Below are 21,829 nucleotides of genomic sequence, written 5' to 3' on the forward strand. Positions count from 1 at the left end.
CTTGAGAGTACTTGAGTTTGGGGAATATGGGTAATGTTGAAGTATCCTTTGAAAGGAGAAGCACTTAATGGTTTACAAATACATGTATCTTTATGGAAGTTTCTTGTAAATGGTATGTTTTTTAGCAAGCAATCAAACTTTGAAGCAATTTGAAACTTGCTTCACTTTTAAACATTTGACTTTAAATTTGTTTTTCTTTTTTTAGGGAAAAAACCCTGGTCTTCTGCTAATATTCATGAAACTGGGATTATTTTTAAAAGGGCTTGGATGGATCCATGTGGATTAAATATTATTTGCTTTCAAGTTTTCAGCCACATCATAGCATTAATTAGCACATCCAAATGCTTTTTATACCATTTATTAACTTTGACTGTCTAGGGCATGAAATCGGTAATGGAATTGACGTTATGCTGCTTTCTTTTAAGATATCTTTCAGTTGAATGAACCAAGATTCCCTCCCTCTTCACATAGACTGAAACTTGTCAAAGAGCTGTAATACTGAACTTTTTTCACTTCCTCAAATATGTTATGCTAGCCCTCATCTCCTCCCTTCAAACCTGCTGCTCTCAGATATATTGCCTCCACTTCTGACCTGGCCTAGCAAACTACTACTAATCCTTCAAGTGTCAAATTAAATTTGTTTTTTAGGAATGCCTTCCCTGCTCTCTAAATGTTAGTTAGGTGAGTCCTATTAAATCACACAAGTAATTATTTGTTCATACCTACCTTTTCTACTACTATGAGGCCAGGGAAGCTCATCTAAGTTGTTCACAGTGCCTAAGCACTTGAATGAGTGAGTGAATCACTTAATGCATTTTTTTTCCATTACTTTTCTTCCTCAGTAGTTTTGTAATAGGTTATGTTAAATATGTGGTTTTTTAGGTCAGTATTGGTTTTCTGAAATATTACCATCATTTCATTTTGGGGAAAGGAGGTAGAGAATACACCAATATGCCTGAATATCATGGGCATCTTTTTTTATTTTAATATAATGAGAATTCTGGTAGAATAGGTATTGGTTTACATTATGGACCAGGAATGGTTATCCCATTATTGAATGGGAATGGTTATCTGCATCTAAAAGCCTACTGTTAAAAAGTTCAGTTTTATATAGGTGTTGTGTACATACATGTACAGGTTATTGTGTCACTTTTCCCTTTCCTGTCCCCCTACTCTACTAAAAAAGCTGGGAAATAGTCCTCATGATGTCTTTTTCAGAAGCTTTTTTTTTTTTTTTTTTTGCTGTATGCGGGCCTCTCACTGTTGTGGCCTCTCCCCTGTTGTGGAGCACAGGCTCTGGACGTGCAGGCTCAGCGGCCATGGCTCACGGGCCCAGCCGCTCCGCGGCATGTGGGATCATCCCGGACTGGGGCACGAACCCGCGTCCCCTGCATCGGCAGGCAGACGCTCAACCACTCCGCCACCAGGGAAGCCCAGAAGCTTTTTTGATGAAGGAATACTCAAAAGTGGTCACAGTTATTCAGGGTTTTTCACTTAGTGACCTTTTACTCTCTCTTGCATTTTTGGTTTTTTGCTCAATGTTACAATCTCAAGTAAGAGAGAACAGTTTGTAAAAGAGTTATATTGATGTGTTATTAAAATATATCCTTTTCTTATCCATTGTATAAAATTATGTCCAGGGGGGGACCTTGAAGATGGCGGAAGAGTAAGACGCGGAGATCACCTTCCTCCCCACAGATACACCAGAAATACATCTACACGTGGAACAACTCCTACAGAACACCTACTGAAGGCTGGCAGAAGACCTCAGACCTCCCAAAAGGCAAGAAACTCCCCACGTACCTGGGTAGGGCAAAAGAAAAAAAGAAAAAACAGAGACAAAAGAATAGGGACGGCACCTGCACCAGTGGGAGGGAGCTGTGAAGGAGGAAAAGTTTCCACACACTAGGAAGCCCCTTCGCGGGCGGAGACTGCGGGAGGCGGAGGGGGGAGCTTCGGTGCCGCGGAGGAGTGCACAGCAACGGGTGCGGAGGGCAAAGCGGCGAGATTCCCGCACAGAGGATCGGTGCCGACCGGCACTCACCAGCCCGAGAGGCTTGTCTGCTCACCCGCCGGGGCGGGCAGGGCTGCGAGCTGAGGCTCGGGTTTCGGTTTCGAACGGAGCGCAGGGAGAGAACTGGGGTTGGCGGCTTGAACATAGCCTGAAGGGGTTAGTGCACCATGGCTAGCCGGGAGGGAGTCCAGGGAAAAGTCTGCACCTGCCGAAGAGGCAAGAGACTTTTTCTTCCCTCTTTGTTTCCTGGTGCGCGAGGAGAGGGGTTTAAGAGCGCTGCTTAAAGGAACTCCAGAGACGGGCGCGAGCCGCGGCTAAAAGCGCGAACCCCAGAGACGGGCGCGAGCCGCGGCTAAAACTGCGGACCCCAGAGACGGGCGGGAGACACTAAGGCTGCTGCTGCCACCACCAAGGGGCCTGTGTGCGAGCACAGGTCACTCGCCACACCCCTCTTCCGCGGAGCCTGTGCAGCCCGCCACTGCCAGGTTCCCGGGATCCAGGGACAACTTCCCCGGGAGAACGCATGGCGGGCCTCAGGCTGGTGCAACGTCACGCCGGCCTCTGCCACCGCAGGCTCGCCCCGCACTCCGTGCCCCTCCCTCCCCCCCCCGGCCTGAGTGCGCCAGAGCCCCCAAATCAGCGGCTCCTTTAACCCCGTCCTGTCTGAGCAAAAAACAGACACCCTCCAGCGACCTCCACACAGAGGCAGGGCCAAATCCAAAGCTGAGCCCATGTGAGCTGTGAGAACAAAGAAGAGAAAGGGAAATCTCTCCCAGCAGCCTCAGAAACAGCGGATTAAAGCTCCACAATCAACTTGATGTACCCTGCATCTGTGGAATACATGAATAGACAACGAATCATCCCAAATTGAGGAGGTGGACTTCGAGAGCAAGATCTATGATTTTTTCCCCTTTTCCTCTTTTTGTGAATGTATATGCTTCTGTGTGAGATCTTGTCTGTATAGTCTTGCTTCCACCATTTGTCCTAGGGTTCTATCCGTCCATGTTTTTTAAAAAATTTTCTTAATAATTTTAATTTTAATAACTTTATTATACTTTACCTTCGTTCTTTCTTTCTTTCTTTCTTTCTTTCCTTCCTTCCTTCCTTCCCTCCTTTAGACTACGAATCATCCCAAATTGAGGAGGTGGTCTCTGAGAGCAAGATTTATGATTTTTCCCCCTTTACCTCTTTTTGTGAGGGTGTATGTGTATGCTTCTGTGTAAGATTTTGTCTGTATAGCTTTGCTTCCAACGTTTGTCCTAAGGTTCTATCCGTCCCTTTTTTTTTCTAAATAAGTATTTTTTAATTCAATAACTTTATTATACTTTATTTTATTTGTACTGTATCTTCTTTCTGTCTTTTTTCCTCCTTTCCCTCCTTCCTTCCTTCCTCCCTCCCTCCTTCCTTTCCTTCTTGCCTTTCATTCTTTGCTTCTTTCTTTCTTTCTTCCTTCCTTCCTTCCTTCCTTCCCTCCTTTCCTTCTTTCTTTCCTCATACTTCTACTAATTCTCTCCACTTTTTCTCCCTTTTATTCTGAGCCGTGTGGATGAAAGGCTCTTGGTGCTTCAGCCAGGAGTCAGGGCTCTTCCTCTGAGGTAGGAGAGCCAACTTCAGGACACTGGTCAACAAGAGACCTCCCAGCTCCACATAATATCAAATGGCGAAAATCTCCCAGAGACCTCCATCTTAACACCAGCACCCAGCTTCACTCAACGACCAGCAAGCTACGGTGCTGGACATCCTATGCCAAACAACTAGCAAAACAGGAACACAGCCCCATCCATTAGCAGAGAGGCTGCCTAAAATCATAATAAGGCCACAGACACCCCAAAACAAACCACCAGACGTGAACCTGCCCACTAGAGAGACAAGATCCAGCCTCATCCACCACAACACAGGCACTAGTCCCCTCCACCAGGAAGCCTACACAACCCACTGAACCAACCTTAGCCACTGGAGACAGACGTCAAAAACAGCGGGAACTACGAACCTGCAGCCTGCAAACAGGAGACCCCAAACACAGTAACATAAGCAAAATGAGAAGACAGAAAAACACACAGCAGATAAAGGAGCAAGATAAAAATGCACCAGACCTAACAAATGAAGAGGAAATAGGCAGTCTACCTGAAAAAGAATTCAGAATAATGACAGTTAAGATGATCCAAAATCTTGGAAATAGAATGGACAAAATGCAAGAAACAGTTAACAAGGACCTAGAAGAACTAAAGATGAAACAAGCAACGATGAACAACACAATAAATGAAATTAAAAGTACTCTAGATGGGATCAATAGCAGAATAACTGAGGCAGAAGAATGGATAAGTGACCTGGAAGATAAAATAGTGGAAATAACTACTGCAGAGCAGAATAAAGAAAAAAGAATGAAAAGAACTGAGGACAGTCTCAGAGACCTCTGGGACAACATTAAACGCACCAACATTCGAATTATAGGGGTTCCAGAAAAGGAAGAGAAAAAGAAAGGGACTAAGAAAATATTTGAAGAGATTACAGTTGAAAACTTCCCTAATATGGGAAAGGAAATAGTTAATCAAGTCCAGGAAGCACAGAGAGTCCCATACAAGATAAATACAAGGAGAAATACGCCAAGACACATATTAATCAAACTGTCAAAAATTAAATACAAAGAAAGCATATTAAAAGCAGCAAGGGAAAAACAACAAATAACACACAAGGGAATCCCCATAAGGTTAACAGCTGATCTCTCAGCAGAAACCCTACAAGCCAGAAGGGAGTGGCAGGACATACTGAAAGTAATGAAGGAGAAAAACCTGCAACCAAGACTACTCTACCCAGCAAGGATCTCATTCAGATTTGATGGAGAAATTAAAACCTTTACAGACAAGCAAAAGCTGAGAGAGTTCAGCACCACCAAACCAGCTTTACAACAAATGCTAAAGGATCTTCTCTAGACAAGAAACACAAGAGAAGGAAAAGACCTATAATAACGAACCCAAAACAATTTAGAAAATGGGAATAGGAACATACATATCGATAATTACCTTAAATGTAAATGGACTAAATGCTCCCACCAAAAGACACAGATTGGCTGAGTGGATACAAAAACAAGACCCTTATATGTGCTGTCTACAAGAGACCCACTTCAGACCTAGAGACACATACAGACTGAAAGTAAGGGGATGGAAAAAGATATTCCATGCAAATGGAAACCAAAAGAAAGCTGGAGTAGCAATTCTCATATCAGACAAAATAGAGTTTAAAATAAGGACTATTAAAAGAGACAAAGAAGGACACTACATAATGATCAAGGGATCGATCCAAGAAGAAGATATAACAATTGTAAATATTTATGCACCCAACATAGGAGCACCTCAATACATAAGGCAAATACTAACAGCCATAAAAGGGGAAATCGACAGTAACACATCATAGTAGGGGACTTTAACACCCCATTTTCACCCATGGACAGATCATCCAAAATGAAAATAAATAAGGAAACACAAGCTTTAAATGATACATTAAACAAGATGGACTTAATTGATATTTATAGGACACTCCATCCAAAAACAACAGAATACACATTTTTCTCAAGTGCTCATGGAACATTCTCCAGAATAGATCATATCTTGGGTCACAAATCAAGCCTTGGTAAATTTAAGAAAATTGAAATTGTATCAAATATCTTTTCTGACCACAACGCCATGAGACTAGATATCAATTACAGGAAAAGAGCTGTAAAAAATACAAACACATGGAGGCTAAACAATACACTACTTAATAATGAAGTGATCACTGAAGAAATCAAAGAGGAAATTAAAAAATACCTAGAAACAAATAACAGTGGAGACACAATGACCCAATACCTATGGGATGAAGCAAAAGCAGTTCTAAGGGGGAAGTCTATAGCAATATAAGCCCACCTTAAGAAGCAGGAAACATCTCGAATAAACAACCTAACCTTGCACCTCAAGCAATTAGAGAAAGAAGAACAAAAAAACCCCAGAGCTAGCAGAAGGAAAGAAATCATAAAAATCAGATCAGAAATAAATGAAAAAGAAATGAAGGAAACAATAGCAAAGATCAATAAAACTAAAAGCTGGTTCTTCGAGAAGATAAACAAAATAGATAAACCACTAGCCAGACTCATCAAGAAAAAAAGGGAGAAGACTCAAATCAATAGAATTAGAAATGAAAAAGGAGAAGTAACAACTGACACTGCAGAAATAAAAAAGATCATGAGAGATTACTACAAGCAACTCTATGCCAATAAAATGGACAACCTGGAAGAAATGGACAAATTCTTAGAAATGCACAACCTGCCAAGACTGAATCAGGAAGAAATAGAAAATATGAACAGACCAATCACAAGCACTGAAATTGAAACTGTGATTAAAAATCTTCCAACAAACAAAAGCCCAGGACCAGATGGCTTCACAGGTGAATTCTATCAAACATTTAGAGAAGAGCTAACACCTATCCTTCTCAAACTCTTCCAAAATATAGCAGAGGGAGGAACACTCCCAAATTCCTTCTATGAGGCCACCGTCACCTTGATACCAAAACCAGACAAGGATGTCACAAAGAACGAAAACTACAGGCCAATATCACTGATGAACATAGATGCAAAAATCCTCAACGAACTACTAGCAAACAGAATCCAACAGCACATTAAAAGGATCATACACCATGATCAAGTGGGGTTTATTCCAGGAATGCAAGGATTCTTCAGTATACGCAAATCTATCAATGTGATAAACCATATTAACAAATTGAAGGAGAAAAACCATATGATCATCTCAATAGATGCAGAGAAAGCTTTTGACAAAATTCAACACCCATTTATGATAAAAACCCTGCAGAAAGTAGGCATAGAGGGAACTTTCCTCAACATAATAAAGGCCATATATGACAAGCCCACAGCAAACATCATCCTCAGTGGTGAAAAACTGAAAGCATTTCCACTAAGATCAGGAACAAGACAAGGTTGCCCACTCTCACCATTCTTATTCAACATAGCTTTGGAAGTTTTAGCCACAGCAATCAGAGAAGAAAAGGAAATAAAAGGAATCCAAATCGGAAAAGAAGAAGTAAAGCTGTCACTGTTTGCAGATGACATGATACTATACATAGAGAATCCTAAAGATGCTACCAGAAAACTACTAGAGCTAATCAATGAATTTGGTAAAGTAGCAGGATACAAAATTAATGCACAGAAATCTCTGGCATTCCTATATACTAATGATGAAAAATCTGAAAGTGAAATCAAGAAAACACTGCCATTTACCATTGCAACAAAAAGAATAAAATATCTAGGAATAAACCTACCTAAGGAGACAAAAGGCCTGTATGCAGAAAATTATAAGACACTGCTGAAAGAAATTAAAGATGATACAAATAGATGGAGAGATATACCATGTTCTTGGATTGGAAGAATCAACATTGTGAAAATGACTCTACTACCCAAAGCAATCTATAGATTCAATGCAATCCCTATCAAACTACCACTGGCATTTTTCACAGAACTAGAAGAAAAAATTTCACAATTTGTATGGAAACACAAAAGACGCCGAATAGCCAAAGCAATCTTGAGAATGAAAAAAGAAGCTGGAGGAATCAGGCTCCCTGACTTCAGACTATACTACAAAGCTACAGTAATCAAGACAGTATGGTACTGGCACAAAAACAGAAAGATAGATCAATGGAACAGGATAGAAAGCCCAGAGATAAACCCACGCACATATGGACACCTTATCTTTGATAAAGGTGGCAGGAATGTACAGTGGAGAAAGGACAGCCTCTTCAATAAGTGATGCTGGGAAAACTGGACAGGTACATGTAAAAGTATGAGATTAGATCACTCCCTAACACCATACACAAAAATAAGCTCAAAATGGATTAAAGACCTAAACGTAAGGCCAGAAACTATCGAACTCTTAGAGGAAAACATAGGCAGAACACTCTATGACATAAATCACAGCAAGATCCTTTCTGACCCACCTACTAGAGTAATGGAAATAAAAACAAAAATAAACAAATGGGACCTAATGAAACTTCAAAGCTTTTGCACAGCAAAGGAAACCATAAACAAGACCAAAAGATAACCCTCAAAATGGGAGAAAATAGTTGCAAATGAAGCAACTGACAAAGGATTAATCTTCAAAATTTACAAGCAGCTCATGCAGCTCAATAACAAAAAAACAAACAACCCAATCCAAAAATGGGCAGAAGACCTAAATAGACATTTCTCCAAAGAAGATATACAGACTGCCAACAAACACATGAAAGAATGCTCAACATCATTAATCTAAATTAGAGAAATGCAAATCAAAACTACAATGAGATATCATCTCACACCAGTCAGAATGGCCATCATCAAAAAATCTAGAAACAATAAATGCTGGAGAAGGTGTGGAGAAAAGGGAACACTCTTGCACTGCTGGTGGGAATGTGAATTGGTTCAGCCACTATGGAGAACAGTATGGAGGTTCCTTAAAAAACTACAAATAGAACTACCATATGACCCAGCAATCCCACTACTGGGCATATACCCTGAGAAAACCAAAATTCAAAAAGAGTCATGTACCAAAATGTTCATTGCAGCTCTATTTACAATAGCCCGGAGATGGAAACAACCTAAGTGCCCATCATCGGATGAATGGATAAAGAAGATGTGGCACATATACAATGGAATATTACTCAGCCATAAAAAGGAACGAAATTGAGCTATTTGTAATGAGGTGGATAGACCTAGAGTCTGTTATACAGAGTGAAGTAAGTCAGAAAGAAAAAGACAAATACCCTATGCTAACACATATATATGGAATTTAACAAAAAAAAATGTCATGAAGAACCTAGGGGTAAGACAGGAATAAAGACGCAGACCTACTGGAGAACGGACTTGAGGATATGGGGAGGGGGAAGGGTGAGCTGTGACAGGACGAGAGAGAGTCATGGACATATACACACTAACAAACGTAAGGTAGATAGCTAGTGGGAAGCAGCCGCATGGCACAGGGATATTGGCTCCGTGCTTTGTGACAGCCTGGAGGGGTGGGATAGGGACGGTGGGAGGGAGGGAGACGCAAGAGGGAAGACATATGGGAACATATGTATATGTATAACTGATTCACTTTGTTATAAAGCAGAAACTAACACACCATTGTAAAGCAATTATACCCCAATAAAGATGTTAAAAAAAAAATTATGTCCATGTTAGGAAGGGATTAAAAAATCAGTGTTGTTCCCCACCCTGCTCCCTCCCCCAAGGTGAAAATAAGGCATCCCAGCTGGGTCCAGGGAAGGCTAAAAGGATTTCAGAGTGTGAGAGCTCTTAAAGGCTATCTTGTTGTTTTTACTAAATTGCTCTGCACCAGATAGGTACACATGCAGCTAGAATTTTTTAACCTGTGTCTAACATGATTGGTGAAGTTAAATGCAGGCTGTCTGCAATCTTGTATGTGTTGACTAGTGATTAAGCTCATGTAATTGCTGTTTAGTATGTCAGCAATTCTTGACAATTGATAAACTTTTTTTTGGTATGTCATGCAAAAAAATACTAGAAATAGTATTTCTCTTCCAGTAGAAGTTTATCTTTTGGTTTCAACTAAATTCAGGCCAATTGACACAGGCTAAGCCACAGAGAAAGCACTTTACATCCTACATTTTTTTTCTATTCCTATGATAGATTGGTTTATTGATTATTTATCTATGTTGACAACAATATTAAAGAATTTCTTCATAACAGTTCAGAGTATAATCAACTACTAAAATATGAGTTGCAGATAATAAAGCCCATTTTATTTAGCACATGGAGGGTGCTACAAGGGCAGGGAGCAGGGATGTGCTCCTGGCCCAGCAAGGATGGCCTCCAACAGTTCTCCACTCCTCCCAGACTCTCCGAAGCCCACCGCACTGCTCCTGGGAGTAGGGACAGCGGCTCAAGCCTGGGGACGCAGCTTATGAGTTTGGAGGTGCCTGGGCCTACACCCTTCAGAGACCTTCTCTGTCGCTAACACGCCAGGACCTGGAGCTGCCAGCCTGGGGCGTCCTCTTGTTGTGGAGCAAGGGCTCATGTGGACTATGAGGACTGTTTCCTAGCTTTTTTAGTAGAGCAGGGGGACAGGAAAGGGAGAGTGACACAGTAACCTGTACACATACGTACACAACACGTGTATAAAGCTGAACTTTTTAACAGTAGGCTTTTAGATGCAGATAACCGTTCCCATTCCATAATGGGAAAACCATTCCTGGTCCATAATGTAAAGGTGCAGAAGGAGGTGAAAGCCCAACACTAACAGCATGTGTTTGAATCAAAGTAAGGGCAGGGTGCCAAGCAAGAGAGTGGGAAACAAGTCTCAGATCCACTCCAATTTGGACTTGATTGAGGGACTTTTTTAAAGGGGAAGAACAAAGAGGCTGGGATTAATCATCAACTTGTGCCATTTCTTTTTTATTAATATGTGATTTTTTTTAATTGAGGGATAGTTGATATAGAGTATTATATAAGTTTCAGGTGTACAACATAGTAATTCATAATTTTATAGGTTATATTCCATTTATAGTTATTCTAAAATATTGGCTATATTCCTTGTGCTGTACAATATATCTTTGTAGCTTATTTATTTTGTACATGGTAGTTTGTTGCTTTTAACTGCCTACCCCTATCTTGCCCCTTCCCTCTTCCCTCTCCCCACTGGTAACCACTAGGTTACTCTATGTGACATTTCTTTTTTTTTCTTTTTTTGTAATTGAAATATAGTTGATTTACAATATTGTGTTAGTTTCAGGTGTACAGCACAGTGATTCAGTTTTATGTATGTATTTTTTCAGATTATTTTCCATTATAGGTTATTGCAAGATATTGAATATAGTTCCCTGTGCTATACAGTAAATCTTTGTTGCTTATCTATTTTGTGTACAGTAGTTTGTATCTCTTAATTCCATACTGTATGTGACATTTCTTTTTTTTTTTTTTAAATTTTTGGCTCTGTTAGGTCTTCATTGCTGTGCACGGGCTTTCTCTAGTTGCAGTGAGCAGGGGGCTACTCTTCCTTGCGGTGTGCGGGCTTCTCATTGCGGTGGCTTCTCTTGTTGCAGAGCACGGGCTCTAGGCGTGCAGGCTTCAGTAGTTGTGGCACACGGGCTCAGTAGTTGTGGCTCGCGGGCTCTAGAGCACAGGTTGTGGTACACGGGCTTAGCTGCTCCATGGCATGTGGGATTTTCCCCGACCATGGCTCAAACCCGTGTCCCCTGCATTGGCAGGCGGATTCTTAACCACTGTGCCACCAGGGAAGTCCTATGTGACATTTCTTTATCATAGTTTAAGGAGTCAGGATGTCTCTATTTTATGATTCTCAGGCCAGGTGGTCCATGGTTCAGGGGTCTGTTAGCTCGTCTTGTGCTGGAGAAACAACCTGAGTTTGTATGTTAATGATGATATCTACAGCAGCAATTTTGGTACATTAATGATGTTAACAATAGTAATCTTAGCCATCTGACTCTAGTTGATTAATGTTCAGTTAGCACAGGATTGGGGTAAGAGGTGACAAAGAAAGGAAATAAAATTTTAGATAGAATAACTGTAAACTCAGTAAGGGAACTCTGTTTTAGGGGGACTTGGTTTTACTCTGTAGGACAATGGTGAGGATAGCACCACACTTCTGAAGCCCCAAGCCCCCATCACCTCCTGGACAGGCCCCTATCTGCAGAAGAGGCAGCCTCTGGTGTCAGGAGGAGCTGCTGGTATAGCACTGGCCCAGGTGCTCCTCTCCTTCTCTTACCCATCTTGCAGGTGCTAAGTCCCTGCAAGGGCAGGCGGCAGAGGCCCCTGGCTAGGCTCAGGCAGATTCCATCCTACATTTATAATGTATTTGTAGCTTTGTAGTTAATAAATACAGCACTTTGAGTTTGATGAGATATTGTATATGGTGGTCTCTAACACGGTGCCTGGTAAGCCAGAACCCGTTTGAAACAGATACCTACTAAAACTCACTTAAGTAAAAAAGGTGTGCTTATTTTGAGGATTCCGGTATTTCATGCCACAGTCAGGTGTCAGGGTCACTGTTCATGGTTGTGTGGGCTAGGGTCTGCATAGCTTTTAGTAGGAGTACAGCAAGGCCTTAGCAACAAACTGGAACTAGAAACTAAATCACTGTCAGCCTCTCTCTCTTTGCAGACAAAATGAGTTCTGTAGATGTTAATTTTTCCTTAATCATAGCTTATCTTTTGGAATAGGGGAGTACCCAGATTTTGGTGGGCTTAAAAACATCTAATTGGCTTTTTATGAGAAAGGAAAAGTTATTACATGATGGTTAGAATTGACTGAAGGTCTCCCATCCATAATCTATTCCTGTATTTGTTATCAGACATTTTCATCCTGCTTTTCTTTTTTTTATAAAGATTTCATGATCAGCAATCCAAAGGAAAATATAATATTGTTCCATGTGCACTTTTTCTTCACTATGCTTTTGTTTGTCCATAAGAAATACAATTTTTTCTCTCTGCTATTCCTTTTTTCAGCCCCTTCCTTTTCCTTTCATTTGATATGTCTTTAGTCTACAACATAGAGGAAACCTTCTAGCAGGATGAAAACAATTTTGTGAAAAGGTAGATATTTACCACCATTGGTATGATTTCTGTTCTTTGGAAGTAAAGACCATGCTTGAGCCCATTCTTCTCCTAGTGGGTTTGAACTGGCTGCTGTTCTCTTACTGAATGTCGACATCAGTCACCGTCTTTGTCTTTTCTAATGGGAGAATTTTTAAAGTCATATGATCATAAAATTAGCTTCTCAGTCTTGATCCTGTAAAAGTAAATTAAGGTTTGAACGATATAAGATAGTTTAAATATTCTAATGCCCTGAATTGATGTTTGTTTCATAATATGTTTGCCTTGTTTCCTCAGCTGTATATTGAGTTCATTCACAGCAGATTGGCTTTTAAATTTCCTTTTGTATCCTGTTTTGACTAGTAGTGCTGAGTCTTACTAATAAGTATAATAATAGATGCTGAAACTTTTCATAGCTCTGCATCTGAGAAAGACATTGTTGAAGACGTCATATTTTACCTCTAAATATTTCAGTATGAATCTTCTAAAAATAGAACATTTTACATAACTACAATAACCATTATCACACATAAGAAAATAATTCCTTAATTTCACCAAAGTTTCAGTCTATATTAAAATGCTCCCAGTGTCCCATAAATGTTTCTGTAGATTTTTTTTCCCTGAACCAGGATCTTACCAAGATTCAGACATTACATTCGGTTGTTCCAGCTCTTTAGTCTTTCTTTGTCTCTCTCTCTCTCTCTCTCTTTTTTTTAATCTAAATGTTTGTCTCTCCTTTTGGGTGATTTTTCAAATCTGCTCATTCCTTCTACATTTATTAACTGGCTTCTTTTTAGGCAGGAGTAGGGTGGAGGGGTAAAGAAAAACTTTGCTTTGACTGAGTGCTAAATAATTTAATATGTAAACAAATGGATAGGTGAATTTAAGAGCTAATTGCAGAAGCAGTACTTACATAAATCCTACATTTAGAGTGAAAGCTATGTTGTTGAAAGAAAAACCTCCAAGAAAAGCAAAAGGCTATACAAGACAGAAAATGTAAAGATGTCCAGGTTCTCAGTAAATCATATTTATATAGTCACAATATTATAAACATGACTGACTTCCAGTCAACCTTGGTAGCTTAAAAATAGTTTAAAAATTAATATAATAGTTATCAACTTTCATGGTAGAGTTTAGAAGGTAGAAGGGGTATAAAGGGGAGAAGTGAAGGGAAAGATAGAAGTCCTAGTATCAAGAGAGATATTGTCGATAGTTGATGAAATAAGAAATATAGGGGTATAAGTATATTAATTAAAGTTATAAAGAGGTTATGCAGAGGAACTAAAAATAATGATGTAACTCTACTGTAATTTGGGGGCAGGAGAATGGACTATCATCCTTATCTATTATAATAGGAAGTCAACACGTTGTCCAAATTTTGATATCTTAAGAAATGATGATGTTAATTTCTACAACTAATATCTGTCCTTAGGCTAATACCACACTGTCTTAATTACGCTAACATTATATAGTAAGGCTTGAAATTAGGTAGTATAAGTCCTTCAGCCTTGTTCTATTTAAGGATGGCTTTGATTGTTCTAGGTCTTTTACCTTTCCAAAGTCCTGCAAAGATTTTTACTGGGATTACTTTGAATCTGTAGATAAATTTGGGAGGAATTGGCATCTTAACAATAATGAGTTTTCCAATCCATGAACATGGTGTCATTCTTCATTTATTTAGGTCTTCTTTAATTTCCCTTTGCAGAAGTTTTCAGCATACAGGTTTTGTACATCTTCAATTAAATTTAATCCTAAAAGAAGATGTGGTATGTATATATATACACATACACACACACACACACACACACACACACACACACACACACACACACACAATGGAATACTACTTATCCATAAAAAGAGAAAAAAGATGAAATCTTGCCATTTGTGACAACATGGATGGAGGGCATTGTGCTAAATGAAGTAAGTCAGAGAAAGACAAGACCTTATGATTTTACTCATATTGTAGAATATAAACAAATAAAAACAAAATAAATGAACAAACCAAAAAAAACAAACATGTTGATAATAGAGAACAAAGTAGTGGTTACCAGAGAGGAAGGGGCCGGGAGGAGAGGTGGTGGTGAAATGGAGAAAGGGGATTAGTTGTATGGTGATAGATGGAAACTAAAGTTTTGGTGATGAGTACGCACTGTAGTGTATACAGAAGCAGAAATGTACATGTGAAACATATAATGTTATAAACCAATGTTACCTCAATAAAAGATAAATTTTAAAAATTTAATCCTAAGTATTTTTATGCTATTACAAATTAATTTGCTTTCTTTATTTTCTAATTATTTGTTGGTAATATATAGAAACATATTTGCCTTTTGTATATTGACCTTGTAGTCTGTGACCTAATTTCACTTATTAGTTCTAAAAGTTGTTTTGTAGATGTCTTGGGATTATCCGTGTATAGGGTCATATTATATGCAAATAAAGACCGTTTTTCTTCTCCCTTTCCATTCTTTATGTCTTCCCTTTTTCTTACATCATGACCCTAACTATACCCCCCCAGTATAATAATGAATTGAAGTGGTAAGAACAGAAATCCTTGCTTTGTTCCTGATCTTGGGTAGAGAACAGGTCTTTCACCCTTGAGTATTATGTTACTTACAGATTTCTGTGGATGCCTATAATCAGATTTAGGATGTTCCCTTGTAGTTCTATTTTGTTGGGGGCTTTTATCATAAATGGATGTTAATTTTTTTTTTGCGGCTATTAAAATATTTATATGGTTTTCTCCTTTCTTTTCTTAATATGGTGACTTATACTAATTGACTCCTGGGTGCTTGAATCAACCTTGAATTCCTGGAATCAACTCCACTTGGTTATGATTATTATCCTTTTCATATATTATTGGGTTGAATTCCCTAAAATTTTGTTAAGAAATTTTGCATCCATATTTGAACATTAGAAATATTAGTCTGTAGTTCTGCTTTCTTGTCTGGGTTTGGGAATTAGGGTTACATTGGCCTTAACACATGATTTAGGAAGCATACCCTCCTTCTCTATTTCTAAAAGATTCCAAGTAAGATTGTTATTTCAACAATTCATAATGAAGCAGTCTAGACCCGGAGGGAATTTTTTTGTGCAAAGGTTTATGAATTTGATGTTTTTAATTGATACAGGGGTGTTCAAATTTTCTATTTTTTTAGTCAGTTTTTCTCATTTGTTATCTTTCAAGGAAATTTTTCCATTTCATCTAGGTTGTCAAATGTATTGACATAAAGTTGTGCATAATGTTGCCTATTCTCTTAATGTCTCTAGATTCTGTAGTGATATTCCCCTCTTATTTTGATTTTGGTAGTACACATTTTTCTTTATCAGTTTATCCTAGAGGCTTATCAGTTTTATTGACTATTTCATTGAATCAGCTTTCATGATTTCTTTGTTGTTTTAGTTTCTATTACATTGATTTCTGTTCTTCTTTCCTTCTACTTTGGGGTTTCTAGTTTTTTAAGGAATGAACTGAGATCACTAATTTTAGAATTTGTTTCCTGATACAAGTATTTAAAGCTATAAATTTCCTCTAAACACTGTTTTAGTTGCATCCCACAAGTTTTGATAGATTGTATTTTCATCATTCCACTCAGAATATTTTTTTAATATAAATTTATTGTTTTATGGCTGTGTTGGGTCTTGGTTGCTGCACACGGGCTTTCTCTAGTTGTGGCGAGCAGGGGCTACTCTTCATTGCAGTGCAGGGGCTTCTCATTGTGGTGGCTTCTCTTGTTGCAGAGCACAGGCTCTAGGCGCACAGGCTTCAGTAGTTGTAGCACACAGGCTCAGCAGTTGTGGCTCGCAAGCTCAGTAGTTGTGGCACATGGGCTTAGTTGCTCCACAGGATGTGGAATCTTCCCGGACCAGGGCTCAAACCTGTGTCCCCTGCATTGGGAAGTGGATTCTCAACCACCACGCCACCAGGGAAGTCCCCAGAATATTTTTTAATTTCCCTTCTGATTTTTTCTTTGACCATGAATTTCTTAAAGTGTGTTGTTTTACTTTTCAAATGTTTGGGGTTTTTCTAGTTTTCTTACTGTTAATTGATTGCTAATTTAATTCCATTCAAAGAACGTATCTCGGATTTCAGTCTTTTTAAATGTATCAACGCTTGTTTTATGACCGTAGCACATCCTGGTGGACTTACCATGTGTACCTGAAAATAATGTGTATTCTGGCATTGTTAGGTATAGTGTTCTATAAATGTCATTTAAGTCAAGGTTGATCACGTTCAGATCGTCTGTGTCTTCGTCTGTTTTTTCTAGTTATATTGGTTGCTGAGAGAAGGATGGAGAAATAGGTATACCTCTAATAGCAGGTCTGGTAAAGTATTCATTGCAAAGGGACATGCATTCAAGTCAAGAAGAATTTGTTACTATATTTTATAACCTACCACAGGGTTCATTTTAATTATTCTTTGTGCTTTTGTATATTTTTAAAATTTTCTGTAATAAAACCTTAAAAACCAAATCATCTTTGGTAATGATGTCAGAGTTTAGGGAGTGCATGCCACATGCTATACCAGATTTAGGATTTCTATTTGTTTATGTTCACCTTATCATTTAAAAGGTTCGATGGCACAAATGTGCAGTCTGAGCATATCTTAATTTATATTGTCACAATAAAAGATTTCCTCCCTCCTTTATTAGTCTGTAATAGTAACCACCATGGTATAAAAGTCAGCGTCAACTGTAGTGCTCTCGATGTGTTGTGTTTTCTCACTCCACTACTGTGAACCCATTGAATCTGTTTTCATTTTTTTATCTTTATCAAAGGTTGAATTAATAAAGGGGAATTTACAAAGTGTCGGACTTACACTTCGTCTTGTCCAGTCAACTGACGGGTATGCTGGGCACGTCATAATTGAGACCGTGGCCCCAAACTCGCCTGCTGCAATTGCTGATCTTCAGCGGGGAGATCGACTGATTGCTATTGGAGGTAATTATGCTGATGTGCAATATACCTGACATTTACAAAGAAAACCAGAGAACAGATGTGGGGGTTTTTCCTCTCTTCTTTATTTCTTTTTTTTATTATTATTTTTTATTTTTGGCTGTGTTGGGTCTCCATGGCTGTGTGCGGGCTTTCTCTAGTTGCAGCAAGCAGGGTCTACTCTTCGTTGCAGTGCGTGGTCTTCTCATTGCAGTGGCTTCTCTTGTTGTGGAGCATGGGCTCTAGGCACGCGGGCTCAGTAGTTGTGGCTCGTGGGCTCTAAAGCACAGGTTCAGGAGTTGTGGCACATGGGCTTAGTCGCTCCATGGCATGTGAGATCTTCCCAGGCCAGGGCTCGAACCTGGGCATGTCCCCTGCAATGGCAGGTGGATTCTTAACCACTGCGCCACCAGGGAAGTCCCTCTTCCTTCTTTATTTCTATAAGCACGTTACTTTTACAATGGAAAGAAAGTAATAACTATACTATAAATAAATACTTAAAAAATTTGAAACACATCATTTTAGTTCTAATTATAAATCTTGAAAATATTTCATCTTTAGACCATTTTCCTCCTACTTCTATTTTTTTTTTATTGAATGTGAAAGAAAGGGCAGGTCAACAGTTATCTTTCTGTGTGGCCACCACCATTACTACTCTGAGCCTAAAACTGACAATGTTAGCACTACTGCCCCCATCACTCAGGACTAGATAATTAACAGGAGAGTGAGTCCTTGTCTAAAAGGGCACACCTGAACTGGCCTGTGGCCCCATATTGGTTGCCCCTTATTGTTCCTGACTGGGCAGCCATTTGTTAATAGATTGTCATTCAGAGTGCAGCCCAGATCACTGTCACTGGCAGAAAAATGTGTCACCTGCATGCCTTCCTATCAGTTGGATTGATAACAACAAAAACTCTCTATTGTTAGGCAGATTATTTGCTTGCATGTTTATAAATATGCAGTAAGACTCACTGTGGACATCAGTGGGGGAAAAGTCCAAACCTTTTCAGACCTTTGTAGTACGTGGCCCACCCATTCTAGGCTTGTCAAGAGATTTCTTGAGCCCATGGTTGGTTACAATTGAGCTTTTAAAGGCAACATGGAATATTCTCTCACAGCTAAAACAATAAATAACAAGGTAAATTAGTTCCTAAATTAAGGAGCAGTTGTCTTTGGTTACATGTTGAAGAAACTCTACCTTTAATTCATATCCATCATGACAATAAAATAATGAAAATTATTTAATTGCATACCTGGAAGCCCCACTAAGTCAATATTTCACATGGAAATCCCTCTGATTATGTCATAAACAGTGCTTTTCAAACTCTCTTGTGTATTCCAATCACCCAGGCATGGTGTTAAAATGTGGATTCTGATTCAGTAGACCTGGGGTGGTGTTCCAGGTTCTGTATTTCTAACAGGCTCCCAGATGATGATACTGGACACTTAGGATAATAAGGCTATAAAATAAACCTCATCTGTGACGTAGTTATTTAACATAAACATAACAGTTATCCCTCAGCTAAAAATCATAATTCAGTATGAATTTTTTATATGTATACATATACCCTGTTTGGTTTTACCTACAGCATAAAATTGTTTTCTTTTTTACATCCTTTTATGAAAGATTTTTGTTTTCAATTATACAAGTAGTAAATATCTGTTATCAAAAATAAATAAATAAATCCAAGCAATATAAATACAGGCAGGGTGAAAAGGCAAAAGTCATCTCTTTGTGTCTAACATTTGTAAAAATAATAATATTCATTGAGATATGGGGAGGGTATGATACACATTCTTTTTTTTATAGCTATACTTTATTTGTATGGGTATACAACATTTTAAAAACATTTAGTGCGGGCTTCCCTGGTGGCGCAGTGGTTGAGAGTCCGCCTGCTGACGCAGGGGACGCAGGTTCGTGCCCCGGTCCGGGAAGATCCCACATGCCGCGGAGCGGCTGGGCCCGTGAGCCGTGGCCGCTGAGCCTGCGCATTTGGAGCCTGTGCTCCGCAACGGGAGAGGCCACAGCAGTGAGAGGCCCGCGTACCAAACAAAAAAAAAAAAAAAACATTTAGTGGGCTTCCCTGGTGGCGCAGTGGTTGAGAGTCCGCCTGCCGATGCAGGGGACACGGGTTCGTGCCCCGGTCCAGGAGGATCCCACATGCCACGGAGCGGCTGGGCCCGTGAGCCATGGCCGCTGGGCCTGCGCGTCCGGAGCCTGTGCTGCGCAACGGGAGAGGCCACAACAGTCAGAGGCCCGCGTACCGCAAAAAAAAAAAAAAACATTTAGTAACAGGATTGGTGATAATTGAAATAAGATTGGCAAAATGTTTGTTATATTTAAGCTCAGTGATGGAGTTCATTTTACTATTTCCTCTGCTTTTGAGTATATTTGAAATATTCCAAAAGAAAAATAATCCATATTTGGCTGAACAGTCCCAAGAGGCAGATGTTAAGTCACAAAGAATGAGTTTAGATTGAGCCGAAGTTTTTTGCCTACCTCAGATCATTAGATGGACTTAATTTTTATTTATGTCAAACTACAGTTGCTGGTTCATAGTGTGGTTAAAGGGAAGCAGAAGAAATTAAGGCTGGATAAATCATGAAGTCATACTAGAAAGCTCTGAATTTCAGTATGAGTTTGTAGGCTAAAGGTTTTTGAGCCAATGTTTTAGGAAAACTGGGGAGCAATATATGTTTGGTGATTAAAATAGGGAAGATCTAAGTGAGGGATCATAGTAAAAAGCTGTTTGTTTATTACTATAGTGGAAGCCAGTGGTCAGGAGGATCTGAAAGGAGGAGGAATGAAAATGGACTGGAACTCTAACAGGATTGACAGCAGACTGAATCTATCCAGGGAGTCAGCCATCTCCATGATTCAGATCGGGTTAACTGGGAGGGTGGCAAATTGATTCACATAGTAGTGAGAACAGGAAGATGAGAAGGTCAAAGAGAGGTTTTAACTTCACTGAATTTGTAGTATCAACGAAACATCCAGGTGGTGATATCCAGAAGTAGCTGGGAATGTACGACTAGAGTGAAGAAGAGGGGACGCCAACCAAAGAAAAAGTTGACAGTTGAAACTACTGAAATGGGTGTAATCTAGGGAGAGAACAAAAAGGCAGAGAAACTAAAGAAAAAAACATGGGAACATTTGCATACAAGGGACAGATATAGGTGGGGGAAAAAAGAAAGCAGAGATGATCAGAGCCAAATTAGTACAGTGTTGTGAAAACCAAGGAAAACAAGGTTTTAAAGGAGAAGAAGGAAGGGAATTAAGATTTTAGCAAGGATAATCGATAGAGCAGAGTCCTGAAGGGGATAGGGAGTAGGATCCAAAGTACAAGGGATACTTCCTCCTCTAAGATGGCTTAATCCTGAAAATGACTGGCAGGGAGGAGAGGTGGCTTCTTACTGATCTTCAGTATATAAGGTGATGTCATCTACAGAATAAAAGAGAGCAGGAAGGGTGGGTTTCAGGGGAATAAGAAAGGTTTGAAGCTGGTGTTTGGAGACTTAGTTGTTTAGAGACCAATCAAAAGAATGCTAAAGCAGCACTGAAAGCCTTGCTGCAGATAGATGGTATAACTCGGGAGTTGTATCCAGGTGATAAGCTCAGGAGCAGGAAAGGGAGATAAGGGGCCAGCAAAGCTGGGGATCAGAAAGACAGGTAGATGGTAGAAGAGGAAAGGGCTGGGGCAAAAGAATAAAAAAGCTTGATGTGAACACCACTGAAGTCTTGAACTGAGGTTGGGGAGAAAAGCAAGTGGTGTCAGGAGACCAGCTGGACCATGAGAGCAAAGGAGGAATGACTGGACATGGAAACTACCTCAAAACAGATTCAGTTAGCAGACAGGATTGTTAGAGGTGGAAATAGGAGATTGTGATCAGAGGTTAATTTCCAAGTAAAAGATCTTTGATGTGGAAAACTTCCAAGTGATGACCAGGTCTAAAGCATGGTCTTGCCTGGGCAGCCAAAGTAGGAGAATATAGAGGTTGAGGAACTCTGAAGTCAGGTTATTAGATGGGGCTGATTTACCTTGATTTACTTAGGATGGCCTTAAGACCTTTGGAAAGCAAAGACCCCTTCTCACCTTTCTGTAACTCCTACAGAAAGGGTTGGCTTAGGTAAGTACTGTTTTGGAGAGGGTAGGGAAAAAATAGAGCCTTTAAAAGATACACCTATCCCTAGAAGAACACATCAGAAGCTTTGATTGCCTCAGGAAAGGGACAACACGTCTGGGAGATAGAGGTGGAAGGGAGATTTTTCACTGTACATCTTTCTATACTTTT

General features: G+C 39.6%; 1 protein-coding gene across 3 annotated transcripts in view; it reads left to right on the forward strand.

Annotated features, from left to right (window-relative positions):
• The window catches only part of PDZD8 (PDZ domain containing 8), a 98,157-nt gene that overhangs the window by 70,741 nt on the left and 5,587 nt on the right, over nucleotides 1-21,829 (forward strand). For all 3 annotated transcript variants that reach the window (XR_012326883.1, XM_019940068.3, XM_019940066.3), the window contains one exon: nucleotides 17,380-17,542. Coding sequence is in view for 2 of the 3 variants with exons in the window: in XM_019940068.3 (XP_019795627.1) it covers nucleotides 17,380-17,542 (163 nt within the window). In the remaining variant the exon portion in view is untranslated. The remainder of the gene's footprint in view (nucleotides 1-17,379; nucleotides 17,543-21,829) is intronic.

Source organism: Tursiops truncatus, chromosome 16 (genome assembly GCF_011762595.2).
Source record: "Tursiops truncatus isolate mTurTru1 chromosome 16, mTurTru1.mat.Y, whole genome shotgun sequence".
In the NCBI taxonomy this organism is placed as follows: domain Eukaryota; kingdom Metazoa; phylum Chordata; class Mammalia; order Artiodactyla; family Delphinidae; genus Tursiops; species Tursiops truncatus.